The following is a 13,769-nucleotide window of genomic DNA, read 5'->3' as shown; positions in this document are numbered from 1 at the left end:
GCTAAATGTTCAACCGGACAATGTCTTTTGATCTGCACTGAAGTCAGGATAATAACTTATTTCATTTACATACTACTTTCATTACAAGACTTGGCAAGGCAGAAAGATTTTGTTGAGGTCTAATTAACTGAAAAGGCAGCAGTTTGAGTGGTAGTGAATCATATAGCTAAAGGCTTGGGCCATGCTGAGCTGGAAACTTTCCAAAGCTGCTCCCTTGGAGACTCACGACTTCTCAGTGATAGTCTACCGCTGTGTGGGAGAGGTTTCTGTCTGGCACATGAACCCACTCTGTTGGATCCACAGCAGAAGTCACGCTCCAGTCGAATCTGCCTGACCTTTGACCAGGTGCAATTGAGACAGAGTTTTAAAGTGCCGTCCACTAGAAACACACTGTGTTACTGAGGACAGTTTTCTTCTCTGAAAACTCTTATGCATGCCTTTCAGAATAAATGCTAAGCTGAAAAGACTTTGTCTTCCTAATGAGCTTTCACTCTGCAAATTTTCAGACCAAGAGAAAATAATCTGAGGGTCACTGAAGTGGAACAGTACGGGTGTCTGCTTGAGTATAACAGTGTGTGGAGGAGATAGCTCTTAAATCTCAACATCAGACTGTTAAAGTTGAATGTGGATAACAAAGTGTTAACCATGAAAGTGCAAATGACCACACTGATGCCTCAGAGAGAACCTACTTGTTGGGGTACTTGCGGAAGATGTCCTTGATGACCACAATGGCCTCCTGCACCACATAGTTGACCTTGGTTTGGATGAGGTCTAACAGCGTGCTGACACAGCGCTCTGCTGATTGCTAATAAGGGTGAGAAAAACAAATTCTGTCACAAGAGGCCTGCAGATTAAAGACAGTATAGATAAATGCATTTATCTATACTGCAGTGGAATTATCACTTTTAATAAAGGCTTATGGGCTATGAAATATTATATATTATTAAAGGAATTATTCTGTGATGTTAAATACTAGGAATACTAGAGCATCATTAAGTATATTTAACTTGAAGCTTAAATAATTCCTTCAGTCCAGGCTTCAGCTTGTAAATAGTCCTGTGTTCATTTCAAGTTCATTCTACTGAAATTTTGAGAGGAAAATACCATGATGTACTGTATACTCTTAGATGTCAAATATGGAAACCGTAATAATCCATAGTATAAGTTTAACCGTAATTAGTTGTTATTTTATGTATGATTTATTTATGAAGTTTTCGACACAAAGAGCATACATACAATACAAAACCCTTCACATGAATATATATAATTAACTAAGAGAAGATCTGTGGATATAGAGAAAAGAAAAAAATATACTAAGACAAACTAAATTAAATCAGCAACAGCATGACTATAAAATACATTAAAAAAATACAAAAATATAAGAATAAATAAAAAAGGGAAGACGAATAAGAAAACAAAGGGGGAATGAGAATACATGACAGAGCTGCCTTGTATAAAACACAACTGTGTCTTTTATGGTTTACAGATCTGTTAAGGTCAAAGGAGCAGTAAATGTGAACAATCATGTAAACGGACCAACAAAACATCTGGTGACAGTATGACTCTTCACCCACCTCTACTTTGATGGCACAGCGGCCAATGGCTCTGACTGCTTTACGGACAAAGTCCACATCCACCTCAGTAGCGTACTCCTTCAGCTCAGCCAGGACCTGCAGCGAGTCAGACGAGCAGAAGCGTCACTCAGATGATCTTGTGAACAACATCTTTATTATCTTTATTAGCTTTATTAAAAGCACTCTAAGACATGGTTCCCATGCAGTTTTACCAATGAATTTTACAAACTTTTCCATAATATTTTATACCATTTCCATTCATTTATGTAAGTAGTTAAAAAAAATAGCATGCATTAGCACCTCTCTGCCAAGTGATTTGAATTAGGGTCCAATTCCAGATGAGGGGAGGAACGCACACTTCTTTTCCCCACAACTAAATTTGGCCACTATACCTTCTGCACCAAAATTTTAAATGTTTTTGTGAAAAGCCTCCATCTTGTGTGGCTAGGGTCTGTCTCTCTCTCTCTCTCGAGCCATGTATAATATTTGTCATTCAAAAGCCATACACAATTAAACACACACTTCCCCGGCATTTGCATATACACAAACGATTAGTGATTGCTAACTTTTTTAAATATTAGGCATTCCCGCTGCCAACTAGCCTTATAAAGGAATGTGTATCACGTATATTTATATATATCTGTGATGTTTTAATGGTCAGATTTTTAAATAGGTAATACAAGAATGTAAGTCGTGTAAGGTTAAACATTTCTGAATTTTTATAAACATATTTTAAATAATAACCAAAACAATATATACTCAGTACTTTTCCAAAACATTCTGTTCATTCCAAGCATTTTCCAGGTCTGAAGAAGAGTTTTCTAACTTAATAACTTTTCCAGGAATGTTATGACTTTGGGAACCCTGCTGAGATAACTGCTTTCAACTTTTCCATCTCAATGAAATATTACAACTGTTTGTTTGTGTGTGTGTGTTACCTGAGCGATGTTTGCTTGAGATGCAAGGCGGATCATTATGTCCAGCTTCTCCAGTTTGACATAGATTGGGTCATTGTACTTTACAAAGAAAACCTTCATCTCATGTTTCAAGATCTCTGGGCTAAAAGGGGACACCAACATTTCTTGTTAATTGAGGCAATCAACTAAGATTGTAAGATTGTAACAGTAAAGTAAAAAGGAATTCAACTGAAATGTACTATGCTACAGTAAATGCAACTTTAATTAGGGCCTGATGTTCCCAAAGTGTTAATAATAGTAAAGAGACATCCTCAGGTCACCTCCCCAAATTTACCGTCTCTGTACGATGAGGTTGATGTTCCTAAGAGCCACATATTGCAACTCGGGCTCAGCAGAGAGGAGAGTGACCAGTGGAGGGGCAAGCTTCTTCAGCAAGGTGCCATAGTAGTCCAAGTCTTTGGGCAACATCTCCATGAACTTCATTAAAACTTTTACAGCTGACAACACCACTGCAGAGTTGGCGTGGGAGAGCCGTGGGGTCACACGCTCGCAGATGCTAACAGATGTTGATATTGGGAGAGAAAATACAATTAGACAGGCTTTAATAAGTAAACCTGCTAAGTGTCACGCAGTGTTAATGAAGGCAGCAGTTTCTCCTACCTTTGGGACTCGCGGTCATCACGAGGTGTGTAATTGGCCAGGCAGTCAAGAATGAATATCTGTCCCCACTCTGTACACTCATTTAAAGCTGTCAGCAACTTGTTGATGGTCTGAGGGTTCAGGTCCAGGAGATTACTGTTGGGGTGAGACTCTGCTATCTCAGACAGAGCTGCCACTGCGTTTGCTACGACCTAAAGATGAAGACAAGAGTAAAGATAAACACTTACAGAAAAAAGAACAAAAGCCCCCAGCTGCATTAGGATATAAACAAGAGGTCATTACACAAACACAATTCTGGCAACACGTAGAGCATCTGTATGCCAGCAAAGAGCTTATCAGTGAAAGGCAGAGCTGGGGCTTGTAGCCAGCTGTGTCACCACTCTCGTAAGTAAGAAATCAAATCTGTCTGGTTCAATAGCCAGCTAGCAGGCTGCCTGAAGCAGTCATACCATGGGGTTGGAGTCAGAGATGAGGTCTTTGAGGGTGTCCAGGAAGCCTTGGTCCTCTACCAACTGGGCATTGATATCATGAAGCTTTGCTACACACACAGCTGCTGTCTTCCTCACATACGGGTCTTCATCCTTCAGACATTTCCGCAATGGCTCGCAGAGGTACTCAGTGATCTTGTCCACACGGATGCAGCCCATTGTACGAACAGCAAGGGCCCGGATTAGAGGGTTAGGGTCTTCACAGTCCTAGATGAGTGGGTCAGAGAAGTTTAGGTTTGGTCACTTTTGATTTTTTTTCTATATCAAACTACATCCTCAGAAGGACATTTTTAATGTATCTAATGTTTGTTTGCATTCTGTAAAGAATTAAATTATCATATATTAAGGCGTCCCTGTTGTATGATAAAAGGGAAGAAGGAAAAATATAAGAAAACAGGTGGCTGTTTTTAACTTAAAAACTTTGAGGTTTTGTAATTATCTCATTGAATTTAGAGAGATAATGACAGGCCACATTAAACAGCTGTGCAGAGAAGCGTAGCCCAAAACAGCATGCATGAGTAGGTTCAAATTAGCAAAAGAATATTTATTCTCCTAATCACACAGTACTACACAAACATTTCCATAGCCCTGTATATAACACCAGCACAGTCAGAAACGTCCAGGTACCAACAGTTTGTCTCAGTTATGGAATTGTAATATTTACGTTAACAATTTTCCAAGTAAAATTAATATATTTACTTTTGTAAGTTGTGCATGAACTCAAGTACTGCACAAATCTTTTTATAGCACCGCAAGATCTAATTGCACAAGTACTGCTACTACTCTAGTGGTAAATTATACATAGAAATATAAATCATTGAATATAGTTTCTACATATTTATGACATATTGAGCTTTACCTTTACAAAAGTGTTAACAGCCATGATAGCCATGTCTGGCTGACTCTTGGCATAGTTCATCAGGTAGAGGTAGACCAGCTTTTTCAGCTCCAGGTTGTCCGTCTGCATGCAGTTTACAACATCTGGGAACAGAGCGCTGAAGAAGGGACAAGGCATGATGTGAATACTAACTCAAAATGGCGGGTGATTTGTTACAGTTCATTATTTAGGTGGGAATGTTTCCCTGACTCACCTGACATCCTTGCCAACTGTCATGGATGCAATGACCTTCTTCACAGCCTCCTTCTTCTTCTCTTTCTTATCACTGTTAAGCTCTGCCTTGAGCTCAAAGATCTCCCCTGTACACACAAGAGAAAAAAAAGGTAATGACACATCATGAAATCTGACTGTGATGCTGGGGGTGGACAGGAGAACTGAGAAGCATTGACCTCTTTTCTTGCAGTTTCTGATACTGGTGGGTGGTACTGGTTGTCAGATGTTGAGGTGCGCATGCTGCAAGCAACCATCCTGACACAGAGTGCATTAATGATTTTTTTATACAACAGCACAGTTAAAGTTGAGGTTATAGCTAAGCCCACATCACCTGCATTCTTTGTATAATCAGCTCACTGTGGCTGCTGCTTCCTCCACTACTTCACTTCCAATATCTAAAACCAAAACTAGTTCATAACTTGATTATTATATTAGTTAGTCCATCACCAACTTTGGTGATTAAGCCTTCTAGTGATCCACTGATATAAAGCGTTCATTACAAAGCTGCAGCAGGATGTGCTCATTAGTATTCAGAACAGCTGCAGACTTAGAGCTCCAATAACATGGCAAATGAGAGTGCACAAGTACGTTCACATGCACAAAATATATTTTGAAAAATACAATATTCCTACTAAGCTGTTTAGATGTCTTATGAAAATTAATATTTCACTAAAAATTCTGTTTACATGCAATCTTGAACACTTTGATTAACGTGCCCTAACATGTCGTTTATCATGTCAAAATATGGAGAAGTAGAACAGCTGGAACTGTTTATCATTTTGCCTCTTTGCATCAAAATAGGATTTTTTTTTCAGTTTCCTACTGCTGGCGGACTTGTTGGATCATAAACAGACAAAAGGCCGTGTGTCACAAACTGCGAAATGGCTGTATACATGCCCAGATGATGCTTCTCAAACCCAAATAATACCTGTATATCCCATGTCTTAATCGTAAAATGTAAAATAAGGAATACATCCCGATTCTGAATATTTAAAGAAACTATGCTGTTTATATGACCAGCATCCAATTCAGCACAGTAATTTTCATTTTTTTCACAGTAATGGTGTAATACTGGTGTGCAACCATAGCCTGTGATGACACCTGACTGTTGATGAGTAATGCTGGGCGATTATACAATATCATCTTTTATGAATTATCAAAGCAAAACTTGGCATTAAGGTTTTGGGTTTTTTTGTTTTTTTTTGAGTGTGTGTGTGTGTGTGTGTGGTGTGTGTGTGTGTGTGTGTGTGTGTGTGTGTGTGTGTGTGTGTGTGTGTGTGCGCACACGCGCCTTGTCATAGGTAAAGCGTGACACTGGAACGCAGCTCAATGCACTTAATATCAATTTAATTTCATGTTAGTTTGCATACCTTTGGATGATGATGTACTATAACAGAAATAAAATCTTGTTAATATGAACTGGTCGCAAGCTGATCTTTATGATAGTGGAGATGCCATCATTTAAGGTTTTTTTGTTGCTTTTTTTAAAACTGAAAGAGCCCCACCTTTATTTAGTTTACTTTTCCTTGCAGAGTCACTGACATGTCTTTCTGCACAAATTAGACTACATAAACATACACTGTCAGTACAATGACAATTTTTGGCTTAAATTTGAGTCTGCGCATTTTGAGTTTCCCAGACCTTGTAAAGTACCTACTAATCACTCCTAATCTCCTTTAAGATTTTAGCAACAGACTGCACACAGCAACATTGGGCAGATTCACAGAAAATGCTCATACTGAAAGAAACATGCTCTTATGTCTTGAGTCAATCCTAACAAATATAAGATGTCAAACACTTTCACTAATAAGCATCTGTTTGCATTCCCTAAGCCCTGTGTGTGGAAACATGGTCATTTTGGGTCATGTGAGAAAGAGAGCCACACAAATGCAGCAGCAGCACAGCAGGACAGTCAAATCTCTGCCAGCTAATGCTCAATATGTCTAATCTGATTTACAATAACCAGAGCTGTTCAGTTCTTGGCAACAATGTTGATGCAAAGTATGATCGCAAATTTGTTTTTTTTTTTTTAATGTCTCGTTAGGTCATTTCAGTATTGGTGATGGCCATGTATATTTAGCGACTCAAGCTTTAACTGAACACACATTGAGGAGAAATGTTTAATTGAGAAAGCCCTTTTGGCTTCTTAGATTGTATGATGATGATCGTGTCATGTACAATCTTGCTTTGAATAAATCCAAATAAATTTCTCCGAAACCACTGAATAACTTTAAATTAATTGGGCTACATGGACAACCAAAAAAAAAGAAGTTAAGGTCTCCCTTTGCAGAGACAATAATTCAGCACCACTCATCTGACCAGGCCACAAAGTACACGTGCATTTACTTAAAAATAACACATTAAAATGATTGAGAACAGAATATAAAAAGAAAACTGTAACTTGTCACTAAGAAGTTTTACATGGTAAATCATTTATCTTTTAAATTAACAAATAGTAATCTATCAGACCTTTCTTGGTGGTGGTGAAGTACTTGGAGTCCGTCATCTTGGATCCAAATTGTCGATTCTCCTGCAAAAGATAAAGACTGTGAAATCTTTTCCTGAGTGGAAACTTGGAGCATCGCAAGAGCAACAGGAAACACTAGAAGTGCAAGCACAGGGAAATACAGGGAATTCCTGTCTTCTCTTGAACAAGTGGCAGTACTCCACAAGAGACAATAACAATGGATTTTGCTAAGAAAACCAACGTTATTATCTCCTCTTCATGGATTCTGTTGGTCAGCATGTGTGTGGCCAACAATGTCTAATTTACTGAGTCAACTTCTGTAGCATATAGCTATATGTATTTCCTGGTGATTGTCACTCTTGGTGCAGAATTTAGACAACAATACTTCCTGAACTAAAACTTTTTTCCACTGTTGCTGATGGATTCCAAAATTTACCTGCCACTCAGTAGATTGCTATTGCGTTTTTTTTTTGGATGGTGAGTGAACCAAATCTAGCAGCCAATGGCATATTTTACCAGCATTTGGCTGGTTGGCTAGTGCTGATTTCCACCCCTGGTGTTCAAGTTAACGGGAATGCTGTACAGTGTAACCCGAAAGAAAATTACATGTTCACATTAAAAGCGAACCAAAATCCCACAATGGGGGAAAAAAAGGCAGTATTAATTAAAAAATACTTACCATGACCTTTATTGTCATATAAACTGCTGTGTACTTTTAAGAAACATATGGCTTGTGCACATGATCAATACACTACATATTATGTTGCCTCTATTTTCTTTTGGTTTGGCCCTGAATATAAAGTGAATAAGTTATTGACAACACAGTAATATTGCAGAGAAATCTGACTTTTTTATTTTTTATTTTTTTTCTTAACTTGGGGCCATACTGTTAAAAAATAACATTATATCGTGATTAAGATACTTCATTACCGTAATACAAATAGTGATGCAGTCCCCAGCAGTTCTACACTGAATGACACAGATGGCCCCTCGGTAAAAATTAGTATGGCTAATAACTTCATTACCCTTTCATTACTCAGACTGACTTTAAATATCGTAAAATTTAACGAAACTTGCAGGGAAATGATGCTCAAACACAGTGATGTCAACAGTTAATGTATTAGGTAACATGTCTAAGCAAATGTCATGGGCCTATCGGTTATTTGAGATAAAAATCTGCAATGATTAAATTAGAGGGTTTCATTAATCTAGCGTAGTAGTTTCATTATTAATTGAGTTTCAGGTTTCTGTCAACATGAGACAGGCAGTTAGCCACAAGCTAACCGACTGACGCCGAAGCTAACGTTAGCTAACAAGACCATATTTACGATAATTCACGCTGCTGCCAAGCCATACTGACACTGTACTAATAGTATATACCTAAATAAATGCCAGACTAACAACACGAGTACTTCACAATAGCTGACTTTACCACTAACTTAGCCCAAAAAGTAATAAGGAAAGGTTCGCTAGCTGGCTAACATCAGGCTACCGGGACGTTAACGTTAGCTTAGCAGGCTCGAGTGTATCATTCAGTTGGAAGAAAACTACAATATGTGACGATAACGTTGGTTAAACGACTGCAGATAGCTCTGCAGACAACGATGCCAGCCGATCAATTACTCACGCATAATTGATTCGCCCATTCCTGCATTTTTGCGGCAGTTAGATGAATGAAACTGGTGCTAAAGGCTAGCTGTCTGGTGCTGTGTGCCTGACAGTGGCCACTTTTGTAGCTCGCACAGCTGAGACATGACCTTCTAAGCACGGGCTTAAGGAAGCCTTTGCCGGGATAGTTAAGCTCTTAATCTGTCCACCCGGTTCAAACCTTACCGAAAGAATTAGCGTACCTTCTGGAGTTTAAAATTAGACCAACCACACTGTGAATTTGGAGAGAAAATCTGCACAAACATCTTACCGTGACAGGCGTAGTAGGGGCTGTGATGGCCTTCGTCCCCTCCCACTTGATTTACTTCCGTCTTTCCACAAAATAACGTTTGCAAACAGACAGGCAGCGTCAGCTCTCAGAGAGAGCTGTTCAGAAATTTTGGGAACTACAGTGGTTCAACAAATCTATCAACAGTGGTGAAAGCAGTATGCACATCTTTTATTTTGGTAAAAGTACCAATACCACATTATAAAAATACTTCGAAGTAAAGCCCTACATTGAAAATATTACTTAAATAAAGGTAAGTAGGGTATAAAAATTATCCAACCAACCAAACAAAAAAAAAACCCAATAAACCCCCTAAATATCTTTAAAAAATTATTTAAACATATAAATATAAATATAATACTATATATATATATATATATATATATATATATATATATATATATATATATATATATATAGATAGATAGATAGATAGATAGATAGATAGATAGAGAGAGAGAGAGAGAGAGAGAGAGAGAGAGAGAGAGAGATAGATTACCTCAAATACATAAAGAAGCTACCACAAAATTAGAGAAACAAAGACACCCAACAAATTGAAAGCTATAAAAGAAATAGAAAACACCCCAAAATCTCAAAGCTGAACTGTAGAAACAAATGAAAATAACGTTTATACAGCTGTGCTTGTATAAACGTTTGGGTATTTTAACTTTTAACAAAAAAAAATCATGTTTTATAAACTCTTCTTGTATTTTTTATACAGAAATCTTAAATTTTAATGTAACCAGGGCTCAGTTAAATGTAGAGAAGTGAAAATTAAAATGGTTCCCTCTGAAATGTAGTGGAGTAAAAATATAAAGTGGTATGGACAGAAAATACTCAAGTAATGGACAAGTACCTTAATTTTGTACTTAAGTACATCAACTTAATTACATTCTTAAGATGCAGTAGGCTACATAACATTTCCATTGACCTCTAAAAGTTAACAACATAAAGACTAATTGTCAAAATATTAAATTTAAGTTACGTACTAAAACAAGCACATCATTTTGAAAGAGTTACTATAAGAACAACATAATTATGAAGTGTAAATACAATAGCTATTAATACATTCAGGTGCTAGTTTATTTCTGTGCATGGCTAATGCAGATTAAACCCTGCACATGAATTATGTCATACTGAGAGGTGTTTGTCATATTATGTCCATGTTTTGTATATTAGTTTACACTGTGTTAAATCAGAGGTGTTTACTAAGTTTTGTCCTAAGTCAGACCAGATATGATATATCATGACCCCCCTGGAACTACAAATACTTTTCCGTCAGCCTCCCTGAGTGACTGGATGAGCCTCCCTCCAACACAAATAACAATATTTCAAAGTGTGTGACTATGATAAATGTTGTAATTTCTAAGATTTTTCTGGAAACCTGCTATTCCAAATAAATACAAAACATGACTAAAGTTGAATGTCCCTCCAACAAGAACACATAACTCCCTAGTGCTTAAAAAACATGTCAAGTACGTCCCCCGTTTAGTATGACCCCCTTCATTTTTATAAATACCAAACAGTCCCTTAGTATAATGCAATACTCAACAGCACAACAGCCTTTACAGTGACAATAATGTTGAATCAAAATCTCTCTAAAACAGTACAAAATAAAACAGAATAATCACCATAACCATCAGAAAGGTAGGATTTATAGTAGGACTGTAGTATTAGACTACAGTAGTTTTTATCTACTTCAAAGGACCAAATAAACTGGCTAAGTACAGGTCAAATAGCTAAAAATGCATTATCTTCCCATCACATGGGCAGATTTTAATTTTGAAGGGACACATTAGTATTTCTATTGAGCACATACTCAAATACAGGCTATACAGCATACAGTCTTGTTACATTTTCGAACTTCAGACTGCAAAATCTGTACAAAGACACCACTGAATATCAGATAGCTGGACAACAAATATGCGCACAAACAGTATCTTACATCCTATGCAACAAAGTCATGTTTTCAATTACAAAATGTTAATTAATCACATTGTGCATGTAGAAAAATGCTTGTCATTATCCGTGTTCATATTTTGTTTTTCTCAAACAGGCACTGCGCGACTTCCCACAAATCCAAACCCAATTTGTTCAGCACACTGCTGTGACTGAAGTTCTACATGAAAAATTGATAATTCAGAAACTTCAGAGGAAAAATATTTATTACAAGAACAACTTGACAGCATCAAAAAAAACCTGTGAAATGTTGCAGTATTGCTATTTCATACAAACAAATTCCACAACGTCGAGCAATCTGTACATTTAACCAAAGTTTTCGTGAAAATAACATTAGCAAATGAGAAATTGTCAAATCATGAACATTCAGATTTCGCTCATTAGGGATAGACAGAAGGAGAGAGAATTATGGACTTTGCAAAGTTGTGCAGGACGAAGACCAGATTATGAGGACAATCAGTCTTTTTGTGATTGATAACCAAATGTTTTCATGAAGTCACAGTTCACATAACTGGTGCATTTTAAACACCAGTTGTTTAAAATGCAAATGTATTCAGATAAGCCAAAACAAATTTAAATTTAAAACAATTAGAGATGTGTAGCTCTGACAATACTGATACATAATTATTTGTCTCAATGAGGAGTATGCATTTAATCAAATTACTAGATCTCTGAATAATGCAAAACAGCCCATGTATGTTTTGCTTGTCTTTTTAGTATCCGGTTTTAAACTGGCAACATTTTTAATGGATTATGTTTCTTTAAGTAAAGTGTTGAAAAGAAAAAAATCTTAAAATGACAAATCTTTTGTTCATGTGGGGCCACACCTCATTTAGATTTCCCTAAACTCTTAACAGCTCATTTAACAGTACTTTGGACACAGATGTCACTTGAGCCCAATGAGACTTAATTTCATAAATAAATAAATTAGACCTACATCACTCCCCCTTCACTCCAACTCTGTACATATTCTCATACAGTATGTACACAAATATATGCACACTCCTCTTTTTCCCAGCCCATTCATTGTTTTCGTGCACAGCAAAACAGTTGTTATCCACAAATGTTGCTCCTTTCTTTTTTTACTGACATCTCCTTGGTAGAGACTTATCAAACCATTGTAAACACATGGCTACCAACTTCTCTCAACAGGTCATACATTTCAACTTTCAAATATATTTTACAAAGTCCACACTTGTTAAATACCAAAAACAGAAGTACTGTAGCTGGGGTCTATGACTACAACTGTGCAAGAGCTTAACAAGAGAACGCTAATATCCAGTTACAGTATCTATTATTCATGCACTGCTGCACACGTTCAGACACTCAAGTCAAAGTCATTCTTCATCCATCAAACCTCTTCTCATTACACCATTGTTATCGGCTCTAATCGGCACCAAACTGTATCATTCCAAAAACAGAAAGCAGTATCCATTTTTGCTGTGAATAAAACAAGTCTTCCTTCAGCCACTAGATGTCACCACAGATCGTGCCATGTCTTCAAAATCCATCTGTTAAGTAGGTTATCTGTCTTCTTGTGTTTCAAAACAACTATTGGGATTTAGAGGCAATAAATTATATAACTTTCTCATGAATTGTACACCTACATCAAGTATAATGTATGACTAAAATTGGCAATGTTCCTCACATTTCTTCCACATTCACACTCAAACTCTCCAAATTTCTCTTATCATAAACAGTTAATGATGGCAATGTAGTGTTACCGAATAGTGATGTTGAGCAAAAAACATTCAAAAACTAACCTGCAAATACACTTTAAGGCAAAGGGAATCGTCAAGGCATTTCCAACACCGATGTTGCATAGCTAAGGCAGCACAGAACCGATTAAAGTGAATATGTACATTAAACTGTGTTTTCAATGCCTTTATGTACAAAATACCCACATTTATTTGTGAGCACATCAACATGTATTTACACATTCACTCTCCTAAGTCTTAACTTTTGTTTATTTGTCGCGTTGTATTCCAGAGTACAGTTTGGTCAGAGGAGGAGCTCCCAACATTTCTGTTTCAGTGGCAATGACACAAAAGTAACACAACTTTCACTGCTCCTCATTTTTTTTCGTTTACACATAATCCACTTAAAAGTCAAAATAAAGTTAAAATGTCTTACTGCATTAAACATAATCTTGAAAACCTGTAACTCATTAAGAATTTAAAGGTTCAGTGTGTAAGACTAAGGGGGATATATTGGCATATCGCGGCAAGACTTGCATATTGGAACCAGCTGAAACTTGGTTTGAATTTCTTCAGCGTTATTGTCCAGGGGTTTTTTTACCAGGAACTGAATCATCAGCAGAGGTCTCTTTCTCTCCAAAACAAATGGACCAAGTGATTAAAACTGATGAAAACACTGAATAAAGCAGTTTCACTTTACGAATCAGTGTTTCTCTGATGCTATTTGGCATACTAGAGACATGGCATTAGCCCAGCACCTTAACCTTTTTTCTTTGATAACTCAAACGCAAACAGCCCTATCTAGAGCCGGTGTTTGGTTTGTCCATTCTGGGCTACTCTAGAAATATTACAGTGCTAGGACCCGTTCCCTATGTAGATACAAAAGGCTCAATATAAGGTAATGAAAACACAATAATTGTTATTTTTAGTTGATTATATGTAAAAAAAACAAACAAAAAA

The 13,769-nt window shown here is 37.0% G+C and overlaps 1 protein-coding gene across 3 annotated transcripts in view; it reads right to left on the bottom strand.

The window, feature by feature from the left end:
* ap1b1 (adaptor related protein complex 1 subunit beta 1) overlaps positions 1 to 9,184 on the bottom strand; it is a 35,219-nt gene extending 26,035 nt beyond the window's left edge. The window contains exons 1-10 of one of the 3 annotated variants that reach the window (XM_042487808.1): positions 9,136 to 9,184; positions 7,220 to 7,280; positions 4,731 to 4,836; positions 4,499 to 4,634; positions 3,601 to 3,846; positions 3,152 to 3,342; positions 2,826 to 3,047; positions 2,513 to 2,633; positions 1,575 to 1,670; positions 690 to 805 (exon numbers count right to left, since the gene is read on the bottom strand). In XM_042487808.1, the coding sequence (XP_042343742.1) occupies positions 690 to 805; positions 1,575 to 1,670; positions 2,513 to 2,633; positions 2,826 to 3,047; positions 3,152 to 3,342; positions 3,601 to 3,846; positions 4,499 to 4,634; positions 4,731 to 4,836; positions 7,220 to 7,256 (1,271 nt within the window). In that variant the 5' untranslated portion in view covers positions 7,257 to 7,280; positions 9,136 to 9,184. Of the gene's footprint in view, positions 1 to 689; positions 806 to 1,574; positions 1,671 to 2,512; positions 2,634 to 2,825; positions 3,048 to 3,151; positions 3,343 to 3,600; positions 3,847 to 4,498; positions 4,635 to 4,730; positions 4,837 to 7,219; positions 7,281 to 8,844; positions 8,931 to 9,050; positions 9,057 to 9,135 lie in introns of those variants that run through there. The other 2 variants (XM_042487809.1, XM_042487806.1) reach the window with 2 other exon arrangements.
* Positions 9,185 to 13,769: the final 4,585 nt, after the last annotated feature.

The sequence above is a fragment of the Plectropomus leopardus genome, chromosome 6 (genome assembly GCF_008729295.1).
Source record: "Plectropomus leopardus isolate mb chromosome 6, YSFRI_Pleo_2.0, whole genome shotgun sequence".
NCBI classification, from domain to species: domain Eukaryota; kingdom Metazoa; phylum Chordata; class Actinopteri; order Perciformes; family Serranidae; genus Plectropomus; species Plectropomus leopardus.
Note: the sequence above shows the minus strand (reverse complement) of the source record. Positions and strands in the feature narration are given on the sequence as shown.